The sequence below is a fragment of the Balaenoptera ricei genome, chromosome 4 (genome assembly GCF_028023285.1).
Source record: "Balaenoptera ricei isolate mBalRic1 chromosome 4, mBalRic1.hap2, whole genome shotgun sequence".
Taxonomy (NCBI): Eukaryota; Metazoa; Chordata; class Mammalia; order Artiodactyla; family Balaenopteridae; genus Balaenoptera; species Balaenoptera ricei.
Window position 1 is genome coordinate 157687878 of NC_082642.1, and position 24110 is coordinate 157711987.

General features: G+C 52.1%; 2 protein-coding genes across 5 annotated transcripts in view; one reads left to right on the forward strand and one right to left on the reverse strand.

Moving 5' to 3' along the window:
• Positions 1-3097, forward strand: part of MX1 (MX dynamin like GTPase 1) — a 30209-nt gene extending 27112 nt beyond the window's left edge. For both annotated transcript variants that reach the window (XM_059921621.1, XM_059921622.1), the window contains one exon: positions 2454-3097. In XM_059921621.1, the coding sequence (XP_059777604.1) occupies positions 2454-2684 (231 nt within the window). In that variant the 3' untranslated portion in view covers positions 2685-3097. The remainder of the gene's footprint in view (positions 1-2453) is intronic.
• A 3743-nt stretch (positions 3098-6840) lies between these two features.
• Positions 6841-24110, reverse strand: part of TMPRSS2 (transmembrane serine protease 2) — a 34607-nt gene continuing 17337 nt past the window's right edge. For all 3 annotated transcript variants that reach the window (XM_059921604.1, XM_059921605.1, XM_059921606.1), the window contains exons 6-14: positions 21303-21429; positions 20026-20136; positions 16553-16596; positions 15354-15525; positions 13184-13359; positions 12406-12501; positions 10277-10419; positions 9697-9849; positions 6841-8371 (exon numbers count right to left, since the gene is read on the reverse strand). In XM_059921604.1, coding sequence (XP_059777587.1) covers positions 8360-8371; positions 9697-9849; positions 10277-10419; positions 12406-12501; positions 13184-13359; positions 15354-15525; positions 16553-16596; positions 20026-20136; positions 21303-21429 — 1034 coding nt within the window. In that variant the 3' untranslated portion in view covers positions 6841-8359. The remainder of the gene's footprint in view (positions 8372-9696; positions 9850-10276; positions 10420-12405; positions 12502-13183; positions 13360-15353; positions 15526-16552; positions 16597-20025; positions 20137-21302; positions 21430-24110) is intronic.

The window sequence follows — 24110 nt, forward strand, 5'->3', positions numbered from 1 at the left end:
CTCTGACTTTAATGAGAACCCCACTTTTCCTATTAAGTATGACCCTCACTGGCTAAAGTCAGTGTGTCAGCGGGCTGTGTGCCTTCTCGAAGTTCTAGGGGAGAATCTCTTTCTCTGCCTCGCCCAGCTTCTAGAGGCTGCCCACATTCCTTGGCTCGTGTCCTCTTCCTCCATCTTCTAAGGCCGCCAGCCGTGTTGCATCCCTCCACCCTTCTGCCAGACTGACGTCTCCCCCTGACCCTCCTGCCTGCTTCCCTCTTTTGCACTGGGCCCGCCAGACTCTCTGGGATGACTCCCTCTCTTAACATCAGCTGCTTAGCAATCTTAGTTCCATCAACAACTTCAGCTCGCCTTTGCCATGTAAAGGAACGCGTTTGCAGAGTCCGCGATTAGGACAGGGACATCTTTGGAGCTGTTACCCTCCCTGGCACACCCATCATGAAGTGTGTTGGATTCCCCTGGGGCAATGATTTGCACAGTATCCCCGGGGAAAGGGCCCAGGGGAGAGGTCCAGGGGAGCTGATTTTCACTGCTCAGAAATTTCCTCTCAGCTACCAAGAGATGGTCTCATGCCAGCGTGGCCCTTCTGTGTGATTCTCTGTGTGGCCCACCACCTCAGCTCCCCACACCCACTTGGTCAGGAAGAACTCTGCACCAGCCCTGCTCACTGGGCTACTGTGCTCACCAGGTAGCTCCCCGGCAGGAAAGGCTTTCCCTCTCCTTCCCTGTCTGACCCATGCTGCTCCCCTCCCCCTATGTGGCTCTGCCTGACCATCCCTGCTTCTGTTACACGTGGGTCACAGGCTGAACATTACCCATCTCCTACTTCACCAAAACTAGGGATGATTTGGATGATCTCCAGGACAACGGGAAAATGACTTTTGCAGCCGTGTTCATACCAGACTCTCAAAAGCTGCTTGGGTGTGTGGTTTTGTCGGTCAGACAGACCAGCCCTTCCTTTCAGCTGGTGTCCATTCTCCAACATCAGACGTCGGTTTCTTGGCCCCAGCATCCCCCTGGAATACCTCCATCTGCCTGTCCCTCCTCTCCCGCCCTGCATTGGTGACACTGGCGGTCCCATCCCTCACCTGCTCTCATCCTGGGGCACAGAGCGTGTGTTCCAGCTCCATCTCACTGATTCCCTCCACTCACATACCCTGAGTGCTTGCTCCACGCCTGGCATCTTTCTAAACTTTTATTTTTAGCTCATGTAATCTTTTCAGCCCTCCCATGAGGCCAGGTGCTTCATACTATAGAGAAGGAAACTGAAGCACAGAGATGTCGCAGAACCAGTATATATCAGCTTGTTGAGAGATCAACTTATCTTAGGAAAGAGAAACTTTGCACTAACAGGTGGGGTGTGGTGATGTTACCCAACTCAGGTTCTGCTTCTCATTGCTCAAGAATCCAGTACTGAGAGATGAGTATTGGGTAAAATGAAAGACAGCTTTATTCAGGAAGCCAGCAATCCTGGGGAGAAGGTGGACTCATGGCCCAAAGAACCAATTCCCCATTTTCCAGGTTTTGTTTGGAGATTCTATAGGGAAAAGAGGAAGGGTTATGTGCTGAAGGGAGGGTTGTGAGATGCGTGATGAGCTCGTGGACATTCCTCTGATTGGCTGGTGGTGAGATCACCAGGAGTCAACATCATCAACCCTCTGGTTCCAACCAATCTGGGGTCTACGTGATTGCGGGCAGCATATAATTAACTTCTTTTACCTGGCGGGGGTTTTAGTATCTGTAAAGCAGCTCAGAGGACATGGCACAGAACATTGTCTGTAGCCCTTGAGGAAGAAGTAAAGGTCCTTGACTTTGTTTAATGGCTAAACTATTATTATTTTCTTTTGCTTGACTATTTTCCTTTGTTGCTGCCTTTTTTCATTTCTCTGATTAAATTTATTTTTTGGATACTTTTTTTTTTTTTTATAGACAAAGGGCAAGCAGAGGACATGGGTAGGGTGAGGAGGGGCTATTGTCCCAGGACCCCATAGGGACCTGCTCAGTTACAGAGAGGGAGAAAGGAAGGTTGAAACGAACTTTCAACGTGCCTAGAACTCAGAGAGCTCCCTCCGTGGCTTTTGATAGCCCAGCTCCTTTTCTGCTAAATAATTTTAGCCTAAAAGGTTATAAAATCTTTGGGGCAGAGTTGTAAATAATTTTAAAATGTAGTTTTTGTACTCAGTCTGCCCATTTACCTTTCTAGAGCACATTTTACCCTCTTGCATCAGAAGTAAGCACTTAGTGGTCAGGAGAGGCTGGTGGGAGCCCAGGCTCGGGGTTGGCCCCCGACGCGGTGCCGCCTGGAGCACAGAGGACGAGGGTGCCTTTGAAACCCAGGTGGGGAGCTTGCGCCCGCCAGGGCTCGTCCCTGCCGGGGCTCCGCGGTGACGTCAGGGTCTCTGGGCGGCCGCAGCCCCTCACCCTCCTGTGAACTGCCCCTCCCTTCCTGCCAGGAGGTCAGCACCCGCATCTCCGGGCACATCCCCTTGATCATCCAGTTCTTCATGCTCAAGACGTTCGGCGGGCAGCTGCAGAAGGGCATGCTGCAGCTGCTGCAGAGCAAGGACGAGTACGACTGGCTGCTGAAGGAGCGCAGCGACACCAGCGACAGGAGGAAGTTCCTGAGGGAACGGCTGGAGCGGCTGACCCGGGCTCGGCGCCGGCTCGCCAAGTTCCCCGGCTGAGCCCGCCCTCCCGCCGTCCCGCCCCGGGGTCTCCAGGGAGCGGACGACCGGCATCTCTCCCTGCCAGCCTCGCGTCATTCGCTGACCATTTCACGGTTGCTCCAGTGGTTAGTAGTCAGACTGCGGCCATCATCCCTGCTGTTAGCGCATGACGACCTAGCAAGAAGCTGTGATGGGCACGCTGGCTTCAAGCATCAAGCGACTTACATAGGGGGTCCACGCCTGCCCTGCCTGTTCCCTGAACTCTCTCCATCACTTCAGCAGTTACCGATGCCCACACAGCATCCTAAAAGGGTCATTCCAGTTTCTGTAATAGCCTTTCACACCCGACGTTTTAGGGGCATTAGTGCCACGTGTGTGAGTGCACATAGAAGCCTATTTCTTTGATTTGTAATAAACTCGTTTCGACCAGACATTTCTCTGACACCTTCTTTATTTGGGGGGAGAAGTCTGACGATGACAGCAGGCGAGAACGCGTGGAGCGGTCGGTGGGCACTACCGCTTCCCTCCGTGCTGGATCAGGTCACGACGAACAGTTGAACAGAGGAATGTGGTCGGTTACTTATGAGAGGCTGAAGGGAAACGGGGAATACAGTTAAAGAAATGGGACAGCATGGGAAGCAGTCGGCGTTCGTTGTTTATAACGTGTGCTGATCAAGTGTCCAGTCTGCTAAATCGCTGGCCACCTGGCATGAGGCTGAAAGGTAAAAAGCCCAAGTCCAGAGAGGTCACAGCCCACCCAGTGGGGTCTTACAGGCAAATGCAGGTCTGGGGGGCAGAGAAGGTAGACTGTTAACCATGAGTTGACCAGAAGGAGCACAGCACGGTCCTGACTGTCCTCCTTGGACTGGGCAGGGCTGGGGACTCGCACAGACACCCCGCCAGAAAGGGAGTGGCTGTCTCACGAGCTGTCCACTCCCAGGCCCAGCGGGACAACCGCTTGTAGGGGGAGGTGGACTAGCTACACTGTCCCCTCCCACCCAGCCCCCACCGCACCCGCACCCCCATCCCAGGGCCCTTCTGACACTCAGGACTCCGTGATCCTCAGTGCTTTGGGACAATATGAAAATTCATGTACGAGAGGGGATGCTCTGGACACTTGGAGGCTGGCGCCCCCTCGTGGCTGGACCGAGTAACTGCTCCAACACCAACAAGGGACCAGAATCAGAGGTGTGTTGCCAAGGGTTCTTCTTTGCTGTTGCTACGGTTTTCCTGGAGATTCCTAGACTGCGTGGAGGAAGAAAGCTGATAGTACGTGCTCCAGAGAACGGGAATTTCCCCAGGGAGCAAGCCTGCTGGGGACTCACAAGGTGCTCGTAATCACTTTCCTTTTACCCAGAAAGAACCCAGGTGTCCAGGAATCCCTCAGGCCTGTTCCGACCAGCCATCGATAGGGGAGAAGTACACTGTCTCTCCTCTCACCTGTTCAGGACTCAGGGAGAGACAGCCCTGGAGTTCACTCTGTGTGATTCCTTCACTCAGAGGGCAGAGAGGCTCAGGCAAGGGGTTGAACTGCCCCCGCCATCCTCCATCTCCTATCTCCCATCTCTACCCATGAGGGGCACCACCGGAATCAGAACCTGCATCTCCAGAGTCTGCTGCCTGCTCTACAGCATCGGCTTGAAGGTCCATCAACCTGTGCAGAATATACTAGAATAGCAATGATGGCCACTCATGGTCCCTCCCTCCAGGCAAGCCTGGGCTTCAGTTGATCCCATAGGATGGGGCTGAGTCTGGAGCAGAGCAAGGAGAGGGGCCAGATAACATTGAACTGACCGAAGTAGGAAGCCTCCGTTTTCCAGAATGCAGGGTCTGCAGGTGCTTACTAAATGCTGTGAGGGGTGGAGTGGGCATAGGAGATGCTGGGCACTTGTCCAAATGACTTGCTGGGTGCCTATTTTCTAAGATGGTATGGAGCACCTCCCTTTATTTCTCTCCTTCTGGAGCAGAAAGCAAAGACAGAAGCAGCCAGCCAGCCAGAAAAGTCCCCATGGTCAGTTTTTGTTTGGGAGGAAAGGAATCCAGTCCCAGGGGCAAATCATCCACCGGGTAGCCATAAAAGCAGCAAAAGGGCCACTGACCTTGAATCCACTCACCTTCAGTGGATTCAAATGGATCAGTGGATTTTCAGGGGATTATAAGATCAGGTTCTTTAATCACAGCAACGCAATGGCTCAAACACCCATGTTTATGGGGTTAATTCATTTAAAATGAGGTAGCTGGTACAACAGTGAATGTTTTAAGTGTTACTTTGGAAGTAGCATAAATCGCAGCCCTTAAAACACTGGGTGCATTGGGAGAAGAGCTCTGGCCTGTGCCACATCACCTTCTCTGTGTCCAAAGCAGCAAAGGATTTGACTTCAACCAGGGGTGTGTGTGTGTGTGGCTCTTTACAAAGTCAGGTTCCAGGGTGAAGCCTTGGTCATAAGGAAAAAGTCTCTGAAATCAGAGCCAGGTCAGGGAAACCACAGGAGAACCAGAGAGAAGGAGCTGAGAACAGACCAGGGACCTGAGTTTAAGGTAGGACTGTACCCCGACCTCCATAACAGCTCAGCAAGAAGTGAATCAAAGTTCATTCATTTTCCACGCTGCGAACTCACCTACTGCCCCAGCTGCAAGAAGCCACAAAATGATCAACACAGATTCCACACTTTCATTAATACTCGTTTCCACTTTAATTACTATTTTGGGTTAATTTATATTAAGCAAATCTAACCTATGTCTTTTATAAAGGTTTAAGTACAAAAATATCAATATTTTCAGCGTTCTGGCTGGACTTTTTAGGTGAAATCAGCCTCATCCAAAAGTAAAACCATTCATGAGGGGACTCCAAAATGAAAAATATGACTGGAGAGAATGTCAACTGCCTTGCCCACGTGGACGTTTTTAGGTATACAATCTTTATTATTTGCAGATCCCTTATGGGTGGATTCACCTACTTGCTAAAATGTATTGGTTCCCCCCAAAATCAACACTAGCAGCACTTGTGGACAGGGGCAGAGGGGCAAAAAATTTGAGTTGCTGAATGAGTTTCAGCTCAGATTGTAAAGAAGTATCATTTTCAGTCTATTCAGTGCAGTGTTTTTTTAGCATTTTCGCACTTTTGAAATGGCCCCAAGCAGAGTGGGAAAGAGCTGTCTAGTGTGCTAAGTGCAGGAAGGCTGGGCCGTGCCCTATGGAGAAGCATCCTTCAGGAGTGAGTTTTAGGGCTGTTGGCCATAAGTTCAATGTTAACGAACCAACAATATATACCCATAAAGTGTCTTTAAACAAACACGTACTGAACAAGGTTATGTAGTGATGGGTTGACGAAGACCAGTGGCTGGCAGGCACCTGCCCCTATTTGTCCCTTAGGAGCCATGATTCAATATTCACTAATTCAGGGTTCGCGATGACTTCGTACAACATAATTGCCACGAGTAACAAGAATCAACTCTATTTTTGAACGTTATCTAACAAAAACATGTGCTTTTCTTTTTTAATTACAAGTTTTTCCATAATTTTAACACAAATTGACATGATGAAGACAATGGCCATTTTCTCCAATCACCTGTTACCTTTTGGGACCTGCTGGATTTGGAGAATTTGACGAATGACGATGGGTTTTTGTTCCAGGCAGGAAAACATTTACCCAATCTGTCTCTCCCACTTGTGGTCACAACTCCAGGGACGGAGATGCTTGCTAGTTAAGGAAGCAGCTCTGCCACCATGAGCTCACGGGGATTTTAGGAAGACAGCTTTAGGGGAAGAGATGCTAGACTCATGTTTGGGAAGGCAGGTTCTGAAAACTCTTGGGACACTGGGCAGAGAGTTCTAGAAGAGAGTTGGGTCTCGGGGTCTGAATCTGGGAGAAGTGAGAGGTACAGGCGATGCCCATTCAGGAGCTCACCAGGGGTCACCTCCTACAGGACAGGCCGGTGGGGCTGGCAGGGCGACCAGAAGACCACATCCGCCCAGCACCCACCCCCTCCCCCCGGGCCTCAGACCCACCCCCCTTCCCCCCTCCCCCTCCCCACGCCTCAGAGCCACCCCCCCCCCCCCCCCCCCCCCGCCTCAGACCCGCCCCACCACGCAGCAGCTGCTCCAACATCCCGGCCCTACAAGGTAACGCAGATTGGCTCGCGGTGGCCACACATCGCCAGAGCCTCAACACACGTTTGGAAAAAGAATGCATAATTTATTTGTACAATTTTTCACACTTGAATTTTACAGTTTAAAAAAGATACAAAACAGAAGACAAACAGTGGTCACATAAATTAAGAGAAGCACTAAAGAAGGAACGCCTTCTCACCATGACAATGCTTTTTAAAATCCGCCTCGGGGAGCAGGCACGTGAGGATGGTCCCTGCGGTTGCTGCTGCCCGAGCATCCTGCGAGTGGATCGTACAGCCTTCCGTTCCGAGGTTAAGTCCTAGCACAGAATCAGTTTGTTCTTGGAAACACCAGTGTGTCTGAGGGGGGGCAGAACCTCACGGCCCTGCGTTTATGCTTCACACTTGGCAACTGAAACGTGACCTTCCCTCCAGGGAAACTTTAGGGGCTGGAAGGGGCCACAGGGAGTCCAACACACTCCTCTCTCTCCTTTGTCACAAGCACAGATGCTGTGCTTTAGCGTGTCATTTACAGAGCATTAAATTCGGAGCCAGGCACTTTGTAAAAGCAGCTCAAGTCCGCCACTGTTCACACAGGCAAAGACAACAGTAGTTTCAGAGAGCCAAGTGTAGAGCTACTTAGAGGATCACGGCTCAGATTCCATGAGCACTGAGGTAGTAACATGTAGAAACTTTACAGGAAACAGTGTATCTTTAATCAGCATCCCTCATTGCCCTGGGTCACCTCAATTTCCACGTGATTAGCAGGACTTAAGAGGGTCAGCAGGCACCCCACTCGGGGTGGGGACCACAGTAGGGGGTGGGGCGTAGCACAGTCTCCGGGGAGAGGGACAGGATGGAGACATGGGGTAAGGCTGGTCTCCCTGGACAGACCCCCACCCAACAGGCAGGGGCCCCCTGCCCCAGCAGTGCTCAGCACTGAACACATCTGCTTTGAGGGCTCCGTCTACACCCTCACCCCCCCACCAAGAAGGAAAAAAGGTTTCAGTGCCCTGATAAGTGGCTATCAAGTCATCACCCATGAAGGGCTGGTCCCTTTATTTCCAGCCACCTTCCAGGGCTGCTAAGAAGGCACTAAAAAATGATCAGCAAAATCCCTCATGGGGAGACAGGCCCTGGGGCTACCCCAAGTGGCCCTCACTGGCTATGGCCCCAGAAGGTGGCCCCTGCAGGTTCTACCTGGCTTCCTCCCTTCCCGTCTCAAGCCGTCCAACAGCTGAGAAGTCAGCAGCCCCATGTGCATCCAAGAGGGGCCCCTGGAGTGGGGCTTGGAAGGGAGGTCCCCGTGGGACAGACCCCTTCCCTCTGCTCTGCACTGACCCTGCGTGCCCACACCCAGCTGGGCCTCCCCTGTCGGACGAGGGGCCCGGGAGTGTGGGCCCAGGGTGGGGGAGGCCACGTGGCCTGCAGAGAACTGTGGAGCGTGCCAAAGGCAGATAGGTTCACTATTTAATAAAAACAAAAGGACCTGGGAGTCATTTCTAAAAATAATTATGCACGGCGATTAAAAATCAGCCCCTTCATTTTCTTGTGGAATGGTGTCAAGGACCCAGGCTGTGTGGATTAGCTGTTTGCCTGTTCAAAAAGGAAAAAGAAACGATGTTATTTTCTTGAGACAAACAAAGGTAGAAAATTATTTTTTCCCCTAAATGAACGTGAGGCCCTTATACAGCAATGAGTAAGCTTAATAAGACAAAGGGATATTGTTTTTCTACAGCATGAAGGTCAAGGGGTTAGGCTGACAGTGGAGGACAGCATGTGCAAAGGCCCTGAGGCATAAGGGGGAACGGGGTGTGTAGGGATCCAATCATTCAGCACAGCTGGGACACAGGCCTCTCTGGGCAAACCGAGCGTGACCTTAGCCACTGAAAGACGTCAAGTGTCTAATTAGTCCTGCTTTCTACCCCACTTTCTCTGCTGCGACCCAGCCCTCTCGCTCCCCGCTCTGGCCGTGCTGAGCCACCGGCAGTACCTTAACACACCTTGCCCGTTTGCTCTCTCATCCTGGAGGGACAGTCTCCCCTTGGCCTGGCTCACCTCCCTCAAGGGGTCCGGGCTGCCTTCTCCTCCCAGCCCCACCGCAGCCCCCCAGCTTCCCTCCACCACATAGCCCGCCGCGGGTCAGAGGGGGTCATCTATTTCCAGCACTCGGCCCTTTGTGGGGTGGGGACTGGATGGGCCCCATGGCCACTTGAAGGTGTTAGGTCCTACGGTTTCACTCTCGGGAGATGCAGGCTGGACCTTATTGGGCAATGCCCTCTGGTTCTGCACCTGGGTACCTTTGGAGACTTGAGAGGGGACAGAATAGAACTTTTTCTTCCACCAGGAGCCTACCCCTAGAAGGAGCCGAAATCTGGGAGTTCTGCCAGTCCCGAGGCCCGTGCGATGGACAGACATCTGGTCCTCACCCAGGATCCAGGCAGAGCCCAAGGGCTGGTCTCCCTTATGCATTGCGGGCCAGGCCAGGAGCCTGAGGTGGCAGGGTCCCCGGGAGCCCCTGGGATCTTTCCCCTCCTCACCACCTCTCCTTGTACCAGAGAACCCCAGCTGCTCCCCTGCCCCAGGGCGTACTCGATAGCCCAGAAAAGGACAGGGCAGAGTCACGGCTGGCTGACCTGCCTCTCCCTGCTCTCTGCCCATCACCAGAAGTTTGATTCAGTGACGCCTGGGTGGGTAAACAGAACCACCTGAGCCAGAACTAAGCGTGGTCAGCAGAGCACAAGGAAGCCCATCACAGTCAGCTCTGGACCCTGCAAAGCTGAGCCCCAGACGTTTTCATCTAAACACCAGTGGTGGGCCCTGGACAGTGGGGGAGGGGATGCCACCTGGCACGGGGACCACACCTCCTAGGCTTTGACACAGCGAGTCAGAGAACCCACTCAGGAGGACGGGAAAGTTACCCTCATTTGTTGATAAATCCAGTCTGTAAACACGGTCACGTTTCCGTACACTCCCGGTCGGTAAGCCTTAGCACAGCCAGACCCCCAGCTCGTGTCCCCGATCAGCCACCAGATGCTGCTCTTCAGAGTGACCAGAGGGCCTCCGCTGTCACCCTGGGGGACACAGCAGGTTGCAGAGCAGAAGTGAAACCACAAGCCGTACATCACAGAGGGCAAGGAGGTGGGGGTAATGGGAGGGTCTGCAGGTCTCCTCCAACGAGGTGATAGTAATATAATCCCCCAAAGAGACTGTACCAGCGACGGATTTTAGTCTGCATCAGTTAATAGTTACCAAATAAATGGCTGTCCATACTTTTAAATAGTCAAAATACTTATTTCTGTGGCACTGACACTTGGACCACACAGCGCCTTCCGGAGGAAGCAGCGGCGTGCATTGTTGGCGGTACCAGGGCTTTCGCACCGTCCATGGCCGTCACTTCCCACGGCCACCCCCCGGGCCCCAGGTCGGGGAGAAGGCGCTCCTCACGGGCCCCGTGGGAGCTAGGCAAGGCCCAGAGGCCGAACACAAGCTGGTCATCACCTGGCAGGAGTCGACGGTTCCCTGCAGGTACCCCGCGCAGATCATGGCCGGCGTGATGAGATCGCCGTACACTTGCTTGCTGTCGCACCGCCAGGGCTCGATGAGCTGCACCATCGCCGCGTTCAGCACATCCGAGGTTTTCCCTGCCACAGAGGACGGCCTGGCTTTCCCAGGGAGCCTGGACTCCCTCCCGGGGGCATGGAGAGACCCCCCACGCCCCTCCTCCCATACCGGCTCCTGGGGCACCGGGGTATCTTCCAGCTGCTGGGGCCTGTGTTTAAAGCGGCTCCAGATTCGGTTTTGGGGCAGACTGCCTGCCTCTGGGGCTGGGGATCCCCACCTGTGTCCTAGAGTCATGCTCTCCCGTCACCCCGCCACTTGGTTCCCTGGGATCAGTTTTCCTCCTCCATTGCTCCCTCTTCTCTGGACCGTTCCCAGGGCCACCCAAGGGGCCCTGGACCGTTCCCAGGGCCACCCGAGGGGCCCTGTGTCTCCACCTCAAACACCCGGCCGTCCTCAACCCCACAGGATCCTCCACTCTGACCACCCGCCCTCGGCTCCCGGCAGGCGGAAACTTCCTAGACGCTGGCTGGGACTTGCGCTCTCTGTCCCCCGGTTGCTACCTGGATGTCTTCTGGGCTCTGTGGGCTTACCGTGCTGAAGCAGTACCTCTCCTAGAGGGCTCCTCCACCCACAGCCACACCACCCCGTCCTCCGGACTCGGGAAATGGTCCCACCACCCACCAGGGGGCTCAGGTCACAGCCGGAAGCCGCCTTCCCGTGACCCGTCACCCTCTCCCTGCTGACACTCCATCCATCAGCAGATCCGGTGGCTCCATCCCAAACGTGCTCCCACACCACCCACCCTGTTCTGAGCCGCCTTCTTGTCTCGCAGGACACAGCACTGGTCCCCTCATCATGCTGTTCCGTCTGCCCTCAACCCTAACCCTTCCGTGACTCCCTACGCAGCTGTCAGATCAAGTCACTCCAGTACCCTCATTATAGCCTACAAGGCCCTATGCGAGCTGGCCCCCGCCTGCCCCTTCACCCTGGCTCATCGTGCCCTGGCCACACTGGCCCTTCTGTCCCTAAGGCACTCTTGTCATGCAGATCTTGGCTCAGGTGTCCTCTCTTCCGAGAAGCCTTCCCTGACCACCGCTCGCTGTCGCAAACCTCCGCTGTTTGAAAGCACCTCGTTCAGTTATTCATTTCCTGTCTGAGCACATCCTGCCCCCACACATCCATAGGAGAATGTGAAGTTCCTGCGGGCAGAGATTTTTGTCTCATTTTGTTCACTGCTGCATTCCCAGCTCTTGGTAGGTGCTCCACAAATCGTGGCTGACTTTCCCTCTTGTCTTGGATGCTGGGAAACCTTGCTCACAGTTGGAAGGCTCAACCCAGGAGCTTTCTTTAGACCAGATGCCAGGACACCCAGCGCCACCACCATCTCCCCCTACCTCCCCAAGCCACCCCGCCTTTGAGCTATTCACCGTGCTTTAAAGGATCCCTTGTAGGTGTGCCCTAAACACTTTTGGAAGGATGTAAACAATATATAAATGTATGACTAAGCCCATCCAATGCTCCATAAGAATTCAACAGCAAGGATCCCTTCATTTGAAAAACGTTATCTGAGATGAAAGCAAATCATAACTGAAGGCAGCTGGGCCAGCCTGCGTCAGGAGGGTCTAGTGCCTCTTCCCTGTCTGTGGTGTCAGGGCAGGAGGACAGAGCCTCTGACGCCTGCAGCTGGCATTGCCAGTCACACAAGCCCATCCTCACTGAGTCCGTTATCACTCAGCCATCAAAGGCAGGCAGACTTCCGGGCGGCCTGTTAGCGACCATGGGATACAAACATAGGGGGCCGTGTGCCCCTCACATTTAGGTGGTCTTCACCCTTCAAAAAGCAGTTTCCGCGCATTGTTCCATTTGGTCTTAATAAGGGCATGGGGTAGGTAGGGCAGCTAGGATTTTCCCATCTAGCGCGTGCAGAAACAGGCAAAAAGACTGGGTGAACTGCCCAAAGTCGGCCAATCATTTAGTGGTGGAACCAGGATCAAAACCTAGACCTCCCGCTTCAGGACCCAGTGCTCTGCTCCTGAGACCCGCAGATCCCCTGCTGGGAGCCTCACCTTTCTCGTAGGTGGACCCCCACCCGGAAATCCAGCAGGACTGTGTCGGTTCCAGCATCATGCCGGGGTTGGGCAGACACACTGGTTTCACTCTGTCTGTTTCAAGAAGGGAAAACAACGTGAGCGGTTCCGGTCTAACTGAAGGCCTCGGGCGACAGTGTCTGCCTGGATCTTCCCTGGGCCTGGGACCACCAGCCTCCTGCCCAAGGAGACTTCTGGATTCCAGTGTGTCCTGGCATCCCCTTTCCTGTCCCTGCCAGGACCCTCCTTCTAACAGGCAAGACGTCCCCCTCTGGAAGTGAGGGTTTTGGAAGATTGAAGATCAAGAGTCCTGTGATGCAAATAGTTGACACTGGACGTGGTAGGGCTGCATCAGACTAAATTGATGAGGATGAAGGTAAACGATTAGCAATTTATAATTAAACTCACAACAGGTGCAATTGCAAACCAGCACCGAGTGAAGTCTGACCCACCAGATGCTGACTATGAAACAACTTTTCTAGACGTTCATGTGTGCTGATTACGTCGTCACCGTGCCGAGGAGGAAAAGTGCCACAGTGAATGCATCCCTCAGTGGCCAAAGGCACATTTTGGGGTGACTCGGCCTCTGCTGAGCCCTCTTCTAGCAGCCAACCCCTCCCCTGGCTCCACACACTACAACTCAGTGCAAATTCCCTCCTTCTGGTCATCACGGCACATTTTATTTCCAGTCAACCTCTCCTTAAGATGCGGTCAAAACTGTTCACATACGCTGGGCTGTAGGAACACAGCTACGCACCGTTAAAAGTCAGAGGCGTCTGCAGCTTCATAAGAGCGATGTCATTGTTCTTGGTCTTGGAATCGTAATTTGGGTGGGAAATCACTTTCGCTACTCGGTATCCGTTTCCATAGAACATGAAAGATTGTCTCAAAATTCCTGCAAAGGCCGTCCAAATCCTGGGATTGTTAAGAGGTCTGGAAGACAGAGATGAACACCACTCAGCATGTCAGAACCACAAACATGAAACGCTCATTTGACGGTCTTCAAAAGTCATCCGCCGGAGCCAAGGTCTCCAAGGTGGCGTGATCTGTCAAAAGCCCCAGGACAAGACTGGCCAGGTGGTCTCAGGCCCTTCCGCCTCCCCACCTCACACAGCCTCCCACCCCCCTCCTTTACCTCATCAGTGAACCCTATTCCTCCCCCGCTTCTGCGCCAGCCTGCAAACCCTCGCAATTCCAAGAACGCTTATTCCTGCGCCTAAGTGCCTTCCTGAGGTTTGAAACCCCATTTCTGCGTGGCTGGGTCTTACTGACTTTTACATGCTAGAGCATTTCCTGGCACACAGTAGGTGCTTAATAAGTGTGTACTGATGAATAGACTCTGAGTCTAATAGCCGTCCAGGCATTACCTTTATCTGGGTGTTTCCCTTCTAAGAAAATCCTAAATCCTACAGCCCATGGAATACGCTGGATGGAAGGAAGGGAACGCTCTTGGGCAATAAACACTGCTTTCTTCAACCATACCACAGCCCTTGGAGCAGCACACCTGTCTTACAGGTGCAGATGCTACAGTCAGACACCTCGAGGGAACTGTCTGAAGCCACTCAGCCAGAGAATGGCCAAGCCAGGCCCGGCCTCACTCTAAAGAAAAATAGCTCTGATGAGTGAGGCTTTTTCAAAATAGCCATGTGGGACTTCCCTGGTGGCGCAGTGGTTGAGAATCTGCCTGCCAATGCAGGGGACATGGGTTCGAGCCCTGGTCTGGGAAGATCCCACATGCCGCGGAGCAACTAGGCCCGTGAGCTACAACGACTGAGCCTGCGCGTCTGGAGCCTGTGCTCCGCAACAACAGAGGCCGCAGTAGTGAGAGGCCCGCGCACCGCGATGAAGAGTGGCCGCCGCTCACTGGAACTGGAGAAAGCCCTCGCACAGAAACGAAGACCCAACATAGCCAAAATAAATAAATAAATAAATAAATAAATAAATAAATAAAATTTAAAAAAAAAAAGCCATGTGACCAAAAAACAAACAAACAAAAAAACCAAAAAAACCCTCCATGTTTAAGAGAAAAGGAGGGGCAACAGTATCTTCCACAAAAGCTGACACTATAATGATGGCTGCCCTCGTCCCTCCCCCCACCTGTATGGGCAGTGCTGTGGCCCAGGGTGTTTAACGGACCAGAGAGAACCTTCCGGCATGGCAGCGTGAGGTCTGAGTGTCTCTGAGTGCACCCTCTCTGGGGACGAGCACCCAGGGGAGACCAGGCCTCCCAAGAGGGCAGGGGCCTCAGGAAGGGTGGGACAGAGCTGAGAAGACTGTGGGCTAGAAGGAGTTCTTTTTTGTTTTTTTTTTATAAATTTATTTGTTTTATTTTTGGCTGTGTTGGGTCTTCGTTGCTGCGCACGGGCTTTCTCTAGTTGCGGTGAGTGGGGGCTACTCTTCGTTGCGGTGAACGGGCTTCTCATTGCGGTGGCTTCTCTTGTTGCAGAGCACGGGCTCTAGGCGCGCGGGCTTCAGTAGTTGCAGCACGCAGGCTCAGTAGTTGTGGCTCGCGGGCTCTAGAGCGCAGGCTCAGTAGTTGGGGAGCACAGGCTCAATTGCTCTGCGGCATGTGGGATCTTCCCAGACCAGGGCTCGAACCCGTGTTCCCTGCCTTGGCAGGCGGATTCTTAACCACTGCGCCACCAGGGAAGCCCCTAGAAGGAGTTCTGATCACAGCGTCACCCCAGCCCCACACCGCATCCCTGCGCCAGACCCCGCAAGTAATGGACACACGCTGAAGGGACGGGCTTGGCCATGCGCTTCACGAGTCATTTGACCTTCCCAGCGAGGCAACGACCTGGGCGCCCTTAGAATCCCCACTTGTCCACAAGGAAACCGGAACTCGAAGGAGTCGGAGACTTCACTCAAGGCCGCAGGGCCCAGAGCCTCCACCTCTCAACCCTGGGACTCGCCCCCTCGGGACTTACTCCTCCACGCAGTGGGCGGCGGTCACGATCCACTCGGGGGTGATGATGGAGCCTCCGCAGACGTGGGTACCCTGCACGTGCAGGCTGACCTGCCAGGGCCAGTCCCCCGGGGCAGCGCTCGACCCGCCCACGATCCGGCTCTGGCGTCTCGTCTTCCCCGAGACCCCGCACTCTGAGGGCGACAAGCACAGAGCAGCCGGCCAGTGAGCGAAGCAGGGCCGCCCCCTCCCGGCCCCCTGACGCCCGTCACACTGAGCGCCCAGACGGCCCCCAGGCCGAGGGTCCTGCCTGGCCGGAGGGTGATTGTTGTCTCCTCTTGCTGCTGTTTGTTGGGGGTCCGACTTTCAGAGAATGTGTCCTGGTCTCTTTGGGTTGGGGGGTGGGGTGAGAGGACAGCCCTCCAGCCCCCCCTCCCCCCAGGAAGGACCACTTCTGCTGGCACTCTGTGCCCCTGCTCCTTGGCACTTGTGCGATTCCATCGGCGTCTCCCGTACACCCGGGGGCGGGGGGCCTGGATAACAAAGGCCCTGGAACCCCCTCGAATGCTCAGAGGCCCCAAGATTCCTGAACAGAGCTAAGCAGGCTTTTCTCATGTGTGCTGCTCTCAAGCTGCCAGGAGGTGGATGGCGTAGTGTGCGCGGGAAGGCAGGGCAGGCACCATGCTTTCTCCGTACCTAAAGAAACTTGAGCCAGCCTGGGTGGGAAGGTACCAGCGGGACCACTGGGGCATGCGTCCACCTAGGGGCGTCTGCTAGCTTCACCTGTTCAAACTGAAAAGCCAAGCTTCAGGCCTGAGACCCGTATGGGAACAGGATGGGGCTGTCCCAGAGGAGGGAGCGCACGGACACTGTCCTGCATACCAGTAGGAGGTTTGGAAACTATAAATAATCCAAACACAGGGATGGGGACACCCACAGGCCTCCAGCTCCAGCACGGGGATGCCCTAGAGCGAGGCCCCGTCAGTTTCTTGAGCTTGCCCGTCCTCATGGGACAGCTGCTTCTTGGACTTGAGGCTGAAGGCGTCTCAAGTGCATCAGAATTCAAGAAAGGAGCCCCTTGGGCAGAGTGCTGGGCATGTCCTGACCTGTTACCCCACCTCATCTCTCCACATCCCCCAGAGACACAGGGAGATACATTTCTATAAGTACCAAATGTTTCCTATTTTAGAAACACAAAAAGGAAAACCAAGAATCACTTACCTATACAGCGTAAAGAAACCACAGTTTTTGAAGAACAGACATCACTACAAAAGAAAAGGGGAAAATTCTGGTCACTCTAACAAACGAGACACTTGATTCTCAAAATACTTAGAAATAAATATTTTCTTCCACTGTTCTCCCTCTCTGCCTCCCCAGACATAGAAGAGTCCACAGCTGAAGACTTGAATAAGGAAAGTAAATCTATATACATAGGGGACAGTAGTAAAGAGCAGACACTGAGTCAAAGTGCAGGGTTCATATCCAAGCTGTGTGACCTTGGACAAGCTTCCTAACCTCTCTGTGCCTCAATTTCCCCATCTGCAGAATGGGCTAATATAGTACCAACTCATAGGGTGGTTGTGAAGATAAGCACACATCGTATCAGTTGTTATTATTTTTCCTTGGGATTTAAAATCATCTTTAATTTTGTAAGGAAGACATTCGTAAACTTCCAGGTTCCTATAACTGCTTTACATTTACCGCACAGGAAACTATACAGTCAGTCATTTGCCTGGGAACAGAAGAAAAGTTACTCATTTGGGGGGCAGACATTCCAGGTTACATATGAAAAAGAAACAACCAATGCGTTCCACTGTACACTGAATTTTCCCCCAATATGCTGAGGAGAAGAGAAACAGCCCTGACATCCACGTGCTCGAACCTGGCCATGTTCTGTTGAATGTAAACAGTCCCCAGGGCATCAACATGCGGCCAGACCACTGTTACACGATGGAGCAGGGTGCAGGCACGCCCACCGCACAATCCCATGAACCTGGTCCAAACCACACAGTGACCAACAGGCCCCTATGCTGGCTGACACGAGTGGCCGCACTTCTTTGCCAATCCCAGCCATAGCCTGGCTTCATGCCTGCCACCCACCTTCTAAAAAAAAAAAAAAAAACCATTAAGGTACCAACTACAGAATCACCCTCACTTCCGGACAGCATCCAATGCAGGGCAAAGCCCTGCTTCCTGGAACCTTCCCCAAAATGACTCAACACAAGCCCACATCCTGTAATAAGTCCCTTCTCACCCCGTTCCATGGAGACACCCACAGTTCCAGGACAAGGCATGTCCTGGTGGTCTCTGGCTGGGGGGCATTGGATGCCAAGAGAAGACACGTTCCCATTAAGAGAAGATGCTTTCTAAGCATCATGAGGTCTTTCTCCTCTGCATCCTCCTCTGTACACTGTGCAGCCATCAGCATCAGGGCACGAAGCAGCCACTCAGACAAACCCTGCGAGGACTCAGGTATCAAAGAGCAACTGCTGAAAGCAAAGAGGAAAGAAGTTCTCCCACCGCATGCAAGGCAATGAACTTCCCTTCTTTCCTCCAAACCCTGCAGCCACCTTGTGAGTTACCGAGAGGTGGCAGCCTTCCCTGCCCTGCTCAGCCCTGATTCCACGTAACCAAAGACGATGAAGAGACAGTCGGGGGCATTTACAAAGAGCCCAGGCAGCTGTGTTTAGCTTCTCGGGAGGGCAAACCACGGCCTGCTGTTTTGATGCGCACACCTGGCCGTGTGCACCCTTTCTCCTGGGCTCACCCTCTCACATTCCTGGGGACAGCCAGACCAGGCGCCCCAGGCAGGAGTCAGCCCCCCGGGCCACCAGGAACGCAAAGCTGCTCCCAGCATCCCAGGGGAGGAGGGGAAGTGGGACCCGTCCAACCTCCCCTAAATGCAGCATCTGGCACCTGGTCAGCAGGGGGGGTGACGGCCTGGCTGGCCATCTGGGGATGGGAGATAGGGACCTGGGAGCTGAGGAAGACTTAAGCAAGAAGGACACTGTGTATCTTTCACGTTAAGGAACATTCGGATAGTAATAATGATCCTAGGAAGACTGCAACCATTTTAAACATATGCAACACAAAATGAGTAGCTCAAGCCCAGCCCTCTCCCCCACCCTCCTAACCAGTTAAGCCATCAGCCATGGGACCAGCTCAGGTTCATTTCCACCCACCAGACGCACTGTGACCCGCCCAGCGCTGCAAGTGGGCCTCCAGGTAGAGGAAACATTGGTGCACTGGACCAGCCGCTCGCTCCCAGGCCCACCCCTTGCACAGCATCCTCTGACACGATTGCCTGGGCTGGGGGACCAACCACCCCTGCTGCCTGGGGCTGAGGGGCTTCTTGGGAAGCAGGATTTCCAGTGTGAAACCGGCAGAGTCCTGGGCAAACCAGGATGAGTTGATCACCCCAGTGGGGACCCTGAGACATTCTTTTGGACTCCTAGACACACACCCTGACACACAGTAAGGTACATGTCTAATGTCCGGAGAGAGAAAAAAATCAGGAAAGAGGAATTTCAATTGTGCCATGTTACCCAGTATCATGGAGGGCAGAGGGCAGAGGGCACAAACAAGATGGCAAATAGACCTTAGCCACTTCCCTAGAATAAACCCAGAGCTGCTGAGAGGGACGGGTCCTACTTAAAGTCCAACCTCCTCCCCGTGAGAAACTCAGACAAACCCGCAGCTGCAGCAGAGAAATCAAACTCTGTACAGTGATTCTCCCTGATGTCTCGTGCTCGTTCCCATTACACAGTTTTTGAAAGGAAAGAGGAAATCACCATGGCCAACAGGCACGTGAAAAGATGCTCAACATTACTAATTATTAGAGGAATGCAAATCAAAACTACAATGAGGTACCACCTCACACCAGTCAAAAAGGCCATCATCAAAAAGTCTACAAATAACAAATGCTGGAGAGGGTGTGGAGATAAGGGAACCCTCCTACACTGTTGGTGGGAAGGTAAATTGGTTCACTCACTATGGAGAACAGTATGGAGCTTCCTTAAAAAACTAAAAATAGAGTTACCGTATGATCCAGCAATCCCACCCCTGGACATATATCTGGACAAAACTACAATTCGATAACATACATGCACCCCAACGTGCATTGCAGCACTATTTACAATAGTCAAGACATGGAAACAACCTAAATGTCCATTGACAGAGGAATGGATAAAGAAGATGTGGTACATGTATGCAAGGGAATATTACTCAGCCATAATAAAGAATGAAATAATGCCATTTACAGCAACATGGATGGACCTAGAGATTATCGTACTAAGCAAAGTAAATCAGAAAGAGAAAGACAAATACCATATATCACTTATATGTGGAATCTAAAATATGACACAAATGACCTTATCTAAGAAACAAACTCACAGACGTAGAGAATAGACCTGTGATTGCCAAGTGGGGAGGGAGGTGGGGGAAGGATGGATTGGGAGTTTGGGATTAGCAGATGCAAACTAGTATATATAGGATGGATAAGCAATAAGGACCTACTGTATAGCACAGGGAACTATATTCAGTATCCTGTAATAAACCATAATGGAAAAAGAATATGAAAAAGAATGTATATATAACTGAATCAGTTTGCCATACAGTAGAAATTAACATAACATTGTAAATCAACTATACTTCAATGAAATAAATTTTAAAAAAGAAATCACCAAATTAAATACCTGTGGTAGAGTTTTTTATAGAGATCGATATTGTTGGCACTGACATTGAGCTTCATGAAGCTTGTGGCCCCGCTGTCATCCACTATTCCTTGGCTAGAAAAAAAACTGTTCCTGAAAAAGACAGAAAATCTTATTTAAAATAATGGGTTTTTTGGTGAGCATTCGTTAATCCTATGTTATAGCTATATCAGAATATGACATTCTGGTTATGAGGAACACCTTAGCATTTGGGAAAACAAAAACACAACTTCCAGTCAAGTGACGCTGCGTTATAACCATCTTTCCATCCGATAAGCCTGAAGTGTCAGGGAAAAGTCCTCCATCAGTTGTGTTTCTAATCTAATCTGGATTAGGATAAAGAAGCAGTAAGAATAAGGATGTGTGAGTACATATAATGTAACAAAATTACACATGTTAAAATGCTCCCAGTGATAAAATACAGACCCTGAACCACGATGGGGCCTCACTACGTCATTCACAGTGACATACGCTGCTATTGGGGGCTGGCATTTTGAAGTATTTCACTAGCTAAGATGCCAACTTTCTTATCAAGCGGTAATTCATTTTGAAAACTGGCATAAAGGCAACACACTAGAATTGCACAGAAGTCACACAGTGACACCCCCAAGGAAGAGACGGTGGCAATGAAATTGCACAGCCTTTCCCTGGGAGGCCAGACGGCTGCCACGCGTTGACAAGGATGGTCTGGCGTGTCCCTGGCTGGAATCCCGAGGAGGGGGCACTCCCATCCCCCTCTCCCACCTCCTCTGGTGGCTGCATGAGGAATGAATTCTCTAATGGATAAATCTGTTGATCAGCTCTCTTCTGTTCAAAGGCCTCCAGCAACTTCTGCACTCACGCAGTGAAGGTTATGCAGATCTGTTCCCTCCGACCTTCCCTGCGGCCCTCCCCTCTCGCCTCCACCCAGGAGGTGAGTGGAGTCAAGGCTTCGACCCTGCCTGGGGGCTCCTTAGGAAATGAGCCACCCAAGGCCCTCGGCCAGCACCCTGGACCCTGGTGACCACAGCACTGGACAGCCTCGAGTAACCAGGAGCGGATGGAGGCCCCAGAGGCAGGCCTGGGGGGTGCCATGGACAGGGATGGGGCAGTGTGGTGCCCACAGTCCCCTGCCGGTTTCCCGGAGCAGCTTTGGAAAGGAGACAAAGGTTCATGGTGCCCCTGTGTTGGCACTTCCAGGGAGGGACAGAGGGAAGCACTGATCTTATGTTTCTGTGCCTGTCACCATCATCACGGAGGCCACGGGGCTCGGAACTCACGGGTAGCCCATGTCCTGGCACGCTGCTCTCCCGTAGTTGTCACTCCAGTCATCCTGGCACACGGGGTGCCAGGACTTCCTCTGAGCTGAGTACACCTGAAGGATGAAGTTGGGTCCGTAGAGACGAACTGCAGGAAGGGAGATTCTGGTGAGTCTCAAACCACCGTCCTGTCCGCCACATGAGCCCCACCTTCCCTGGGACACAGAGGCCCTGGGACCCAGAGGCAGGGCTGGCCTCCCTCTTCCCAAGGCGCCAGCTACACATGAGGGGTGCCGAGAATCCAGCCTTTCCCCGCAAAATATGCCCTAAAGAGCTGAAAACAGGTATTCAGACAGAAACGAACATTGTACACAAATGTTCGTGAAAGCATTATCCACAAGAGCCAAGAGGTGGAAACAACCCAAATGTCCATCTACTGATGAATGCACAAAATATGGTCCATCTGCATAATGGAGAATTATTTGTTCATGAAAGGGGATGAAACACTGACACAATACAACACCCACGACATTCTGCTGAGTGAAAGAGGCCAGACACAAAGGCTCACACACTGTATGATCCCATTTCTGTGAAACGTCTAGAGAAGGAAATCTATAGAGACTGAAAGTACATTAGTGGTCGCTTAGGGCCTCGCATCTGGGGCTCATTCTGCTGTGGAATGACCAGCCTCGGTCTGATCATTTCCTACGGCTTCTGTGATGAGTGATTCCACACACCATGTGAGTGGATAAGCAAACTGTAGGACATCTAGACAATGGAATACGATTCAACACTAAAAAGAAATGAGCTATCAGGCCACGAAGAGACGTGGAGGAACCTTAAACGCACATCATTCAGTGAAAGAAGCATCTGAAAGGGCTCCATCCTGTAGGATTCCAATTCTAAGATACTTGGGGAAAGGCAAAACCGTGGAGACAGTAGGAAGATCAGTGGTTACTTGGGGATGGGGAGTAGGGGATGAAAAGGTAGAGCTCAGAGGATTTTTAGGGCAGTGAAACTACTTTGTGTGATACTGTAATGATGGATACATGTTAGACATTTGTCCAAACCTACTGTCCAGATGTATACATTGTACATTTATCTGCAATACCGGGTAAACTTTAATGTAAACTAAGGACTTTAGTCAATAATAATGTATCAATATCGACTTACCACTTACAATGCATGTACCACCCCAGTGCAAGATGTTACAAACAGGGGCGACTGTAAGTGAGGGCAGGGGTGGAGGGGGGGGAATGGGAACTCTGCTCGTTCTGCACACGTGAAACTGCTCAGGACTCTGTGCAAAGGAACACTGTGAGTGCAGCAGAGGGAAAGGGGAAGCTCACGTCCCAACAGAACAGTGACTTCCAGGGTGTGTCATCAAGTCCTGAGGAGTCAGCTGGACGGTAACCATCGGGAAATGGGCACATTGACAATGCAAACACGTGTTTACTTTTTCGTGCAAAAACTCTGTGCAAGGAGAAGCAAGATACTCTTATTAGTTGCCCCTAAGGAAAAAACATGATTGGCTGATGAACAGGCGTGTGTGTGTGTGTCTGTGTGTGTCTGTGTGTGTGTGTGTGTGTTAGAAAAACTACCCCGTTCTTTCCTCTTCCTCGCATCCTTGTTTCCTGTGTGTCTTCTTTACTGCTCACACAGAACGTGTCACTCCTGACACGGCTGGTCACCAAATGTGTAGGGGGTTTTCTCCACACTGAGCAATTCTCCACGACTCCAGCTGGGCGTCCTACAATTTAATTCTGACACTCTTTACCTGGAGATAGTGTGAGATCCCACAGGTTGAGGGCTCAGTCCCACAAGACTGACCCCCCCCCCCACTTCAGATACCAACCCCAAGTCCAGGTTGTCTCCTGTGCTTCTGACCAACCGGCTAGAACTCAGAGGTTCCCACGACCCCCTCCTCAGGTTCAGTTAATTTGCTAGAGCAGCTCACAGAACTCAGGAAAACCATTTACTTACTGTTTACCAGTTCATTATAAAGGATAGGATAAAGGACACAGATGCACATCCGGAGGAAGAGAAGCGTAGGGCAAGGTATGTGGGGCAGGGCAGGAGCTTCCGTGCCCTCTCTGGGTGCGCTGGTCTCCCCAGATCTTCATGGGGTCACCAACCCGGAAGCTCCCCAACCCTGTACTTTTGGGATTTTATGGAGGCTCCATCACGTAGGCATGCTCGATCATTAACTCCATGTCCAGCCCCTCCCCATCTCAAGACAGTGGGGTGCAGGGCTGACAGTTCTAAGCTTCTAACCGGAGCTCGTTCTTTGTGGTGACCAGCCCCCATCCAGGAGCCATTCAGGAGCCCACCCAGAGTCACCTCGTTTGAACAAAAGACACTCCTATCATCCAGGAAATGACAAGGGTTTTAAGAGCTCTTGTGTCAGGAACTGGGGTCAAGGACCCAATACTAGAACCAAAGATGCTCCTGGTGGTCTTTTCACTTAGGAATCACCAGAGTTTCAGGAGCCCTGTGCCGGGAATCTGGGCCAGAGACCAATACCTATTCTCTATTATCTCACAGTGTGTGAGTATATATTATGTGTGAATGTGTGAGTGTGTGTGTGTGTGTGTGCGTTATGTGTGAGTGTGCAAGAGTGTAAGTGAAATGGGGGAGATGAGATTTTTCACTGCATACCCTTAGGGACTTCCTGAATTATGATCTATTTGAGTACATAAACTCTTAATGTATTTAAATAAATACAACTTCAGTATTAAGAGGAGAGAGAGAAAGTCTCTCCAGGTAACATGAGTTTGTCTTGCTAGAGTTTATCAACACATGCACGTGCACAGGTAGGAAAGCATCAAA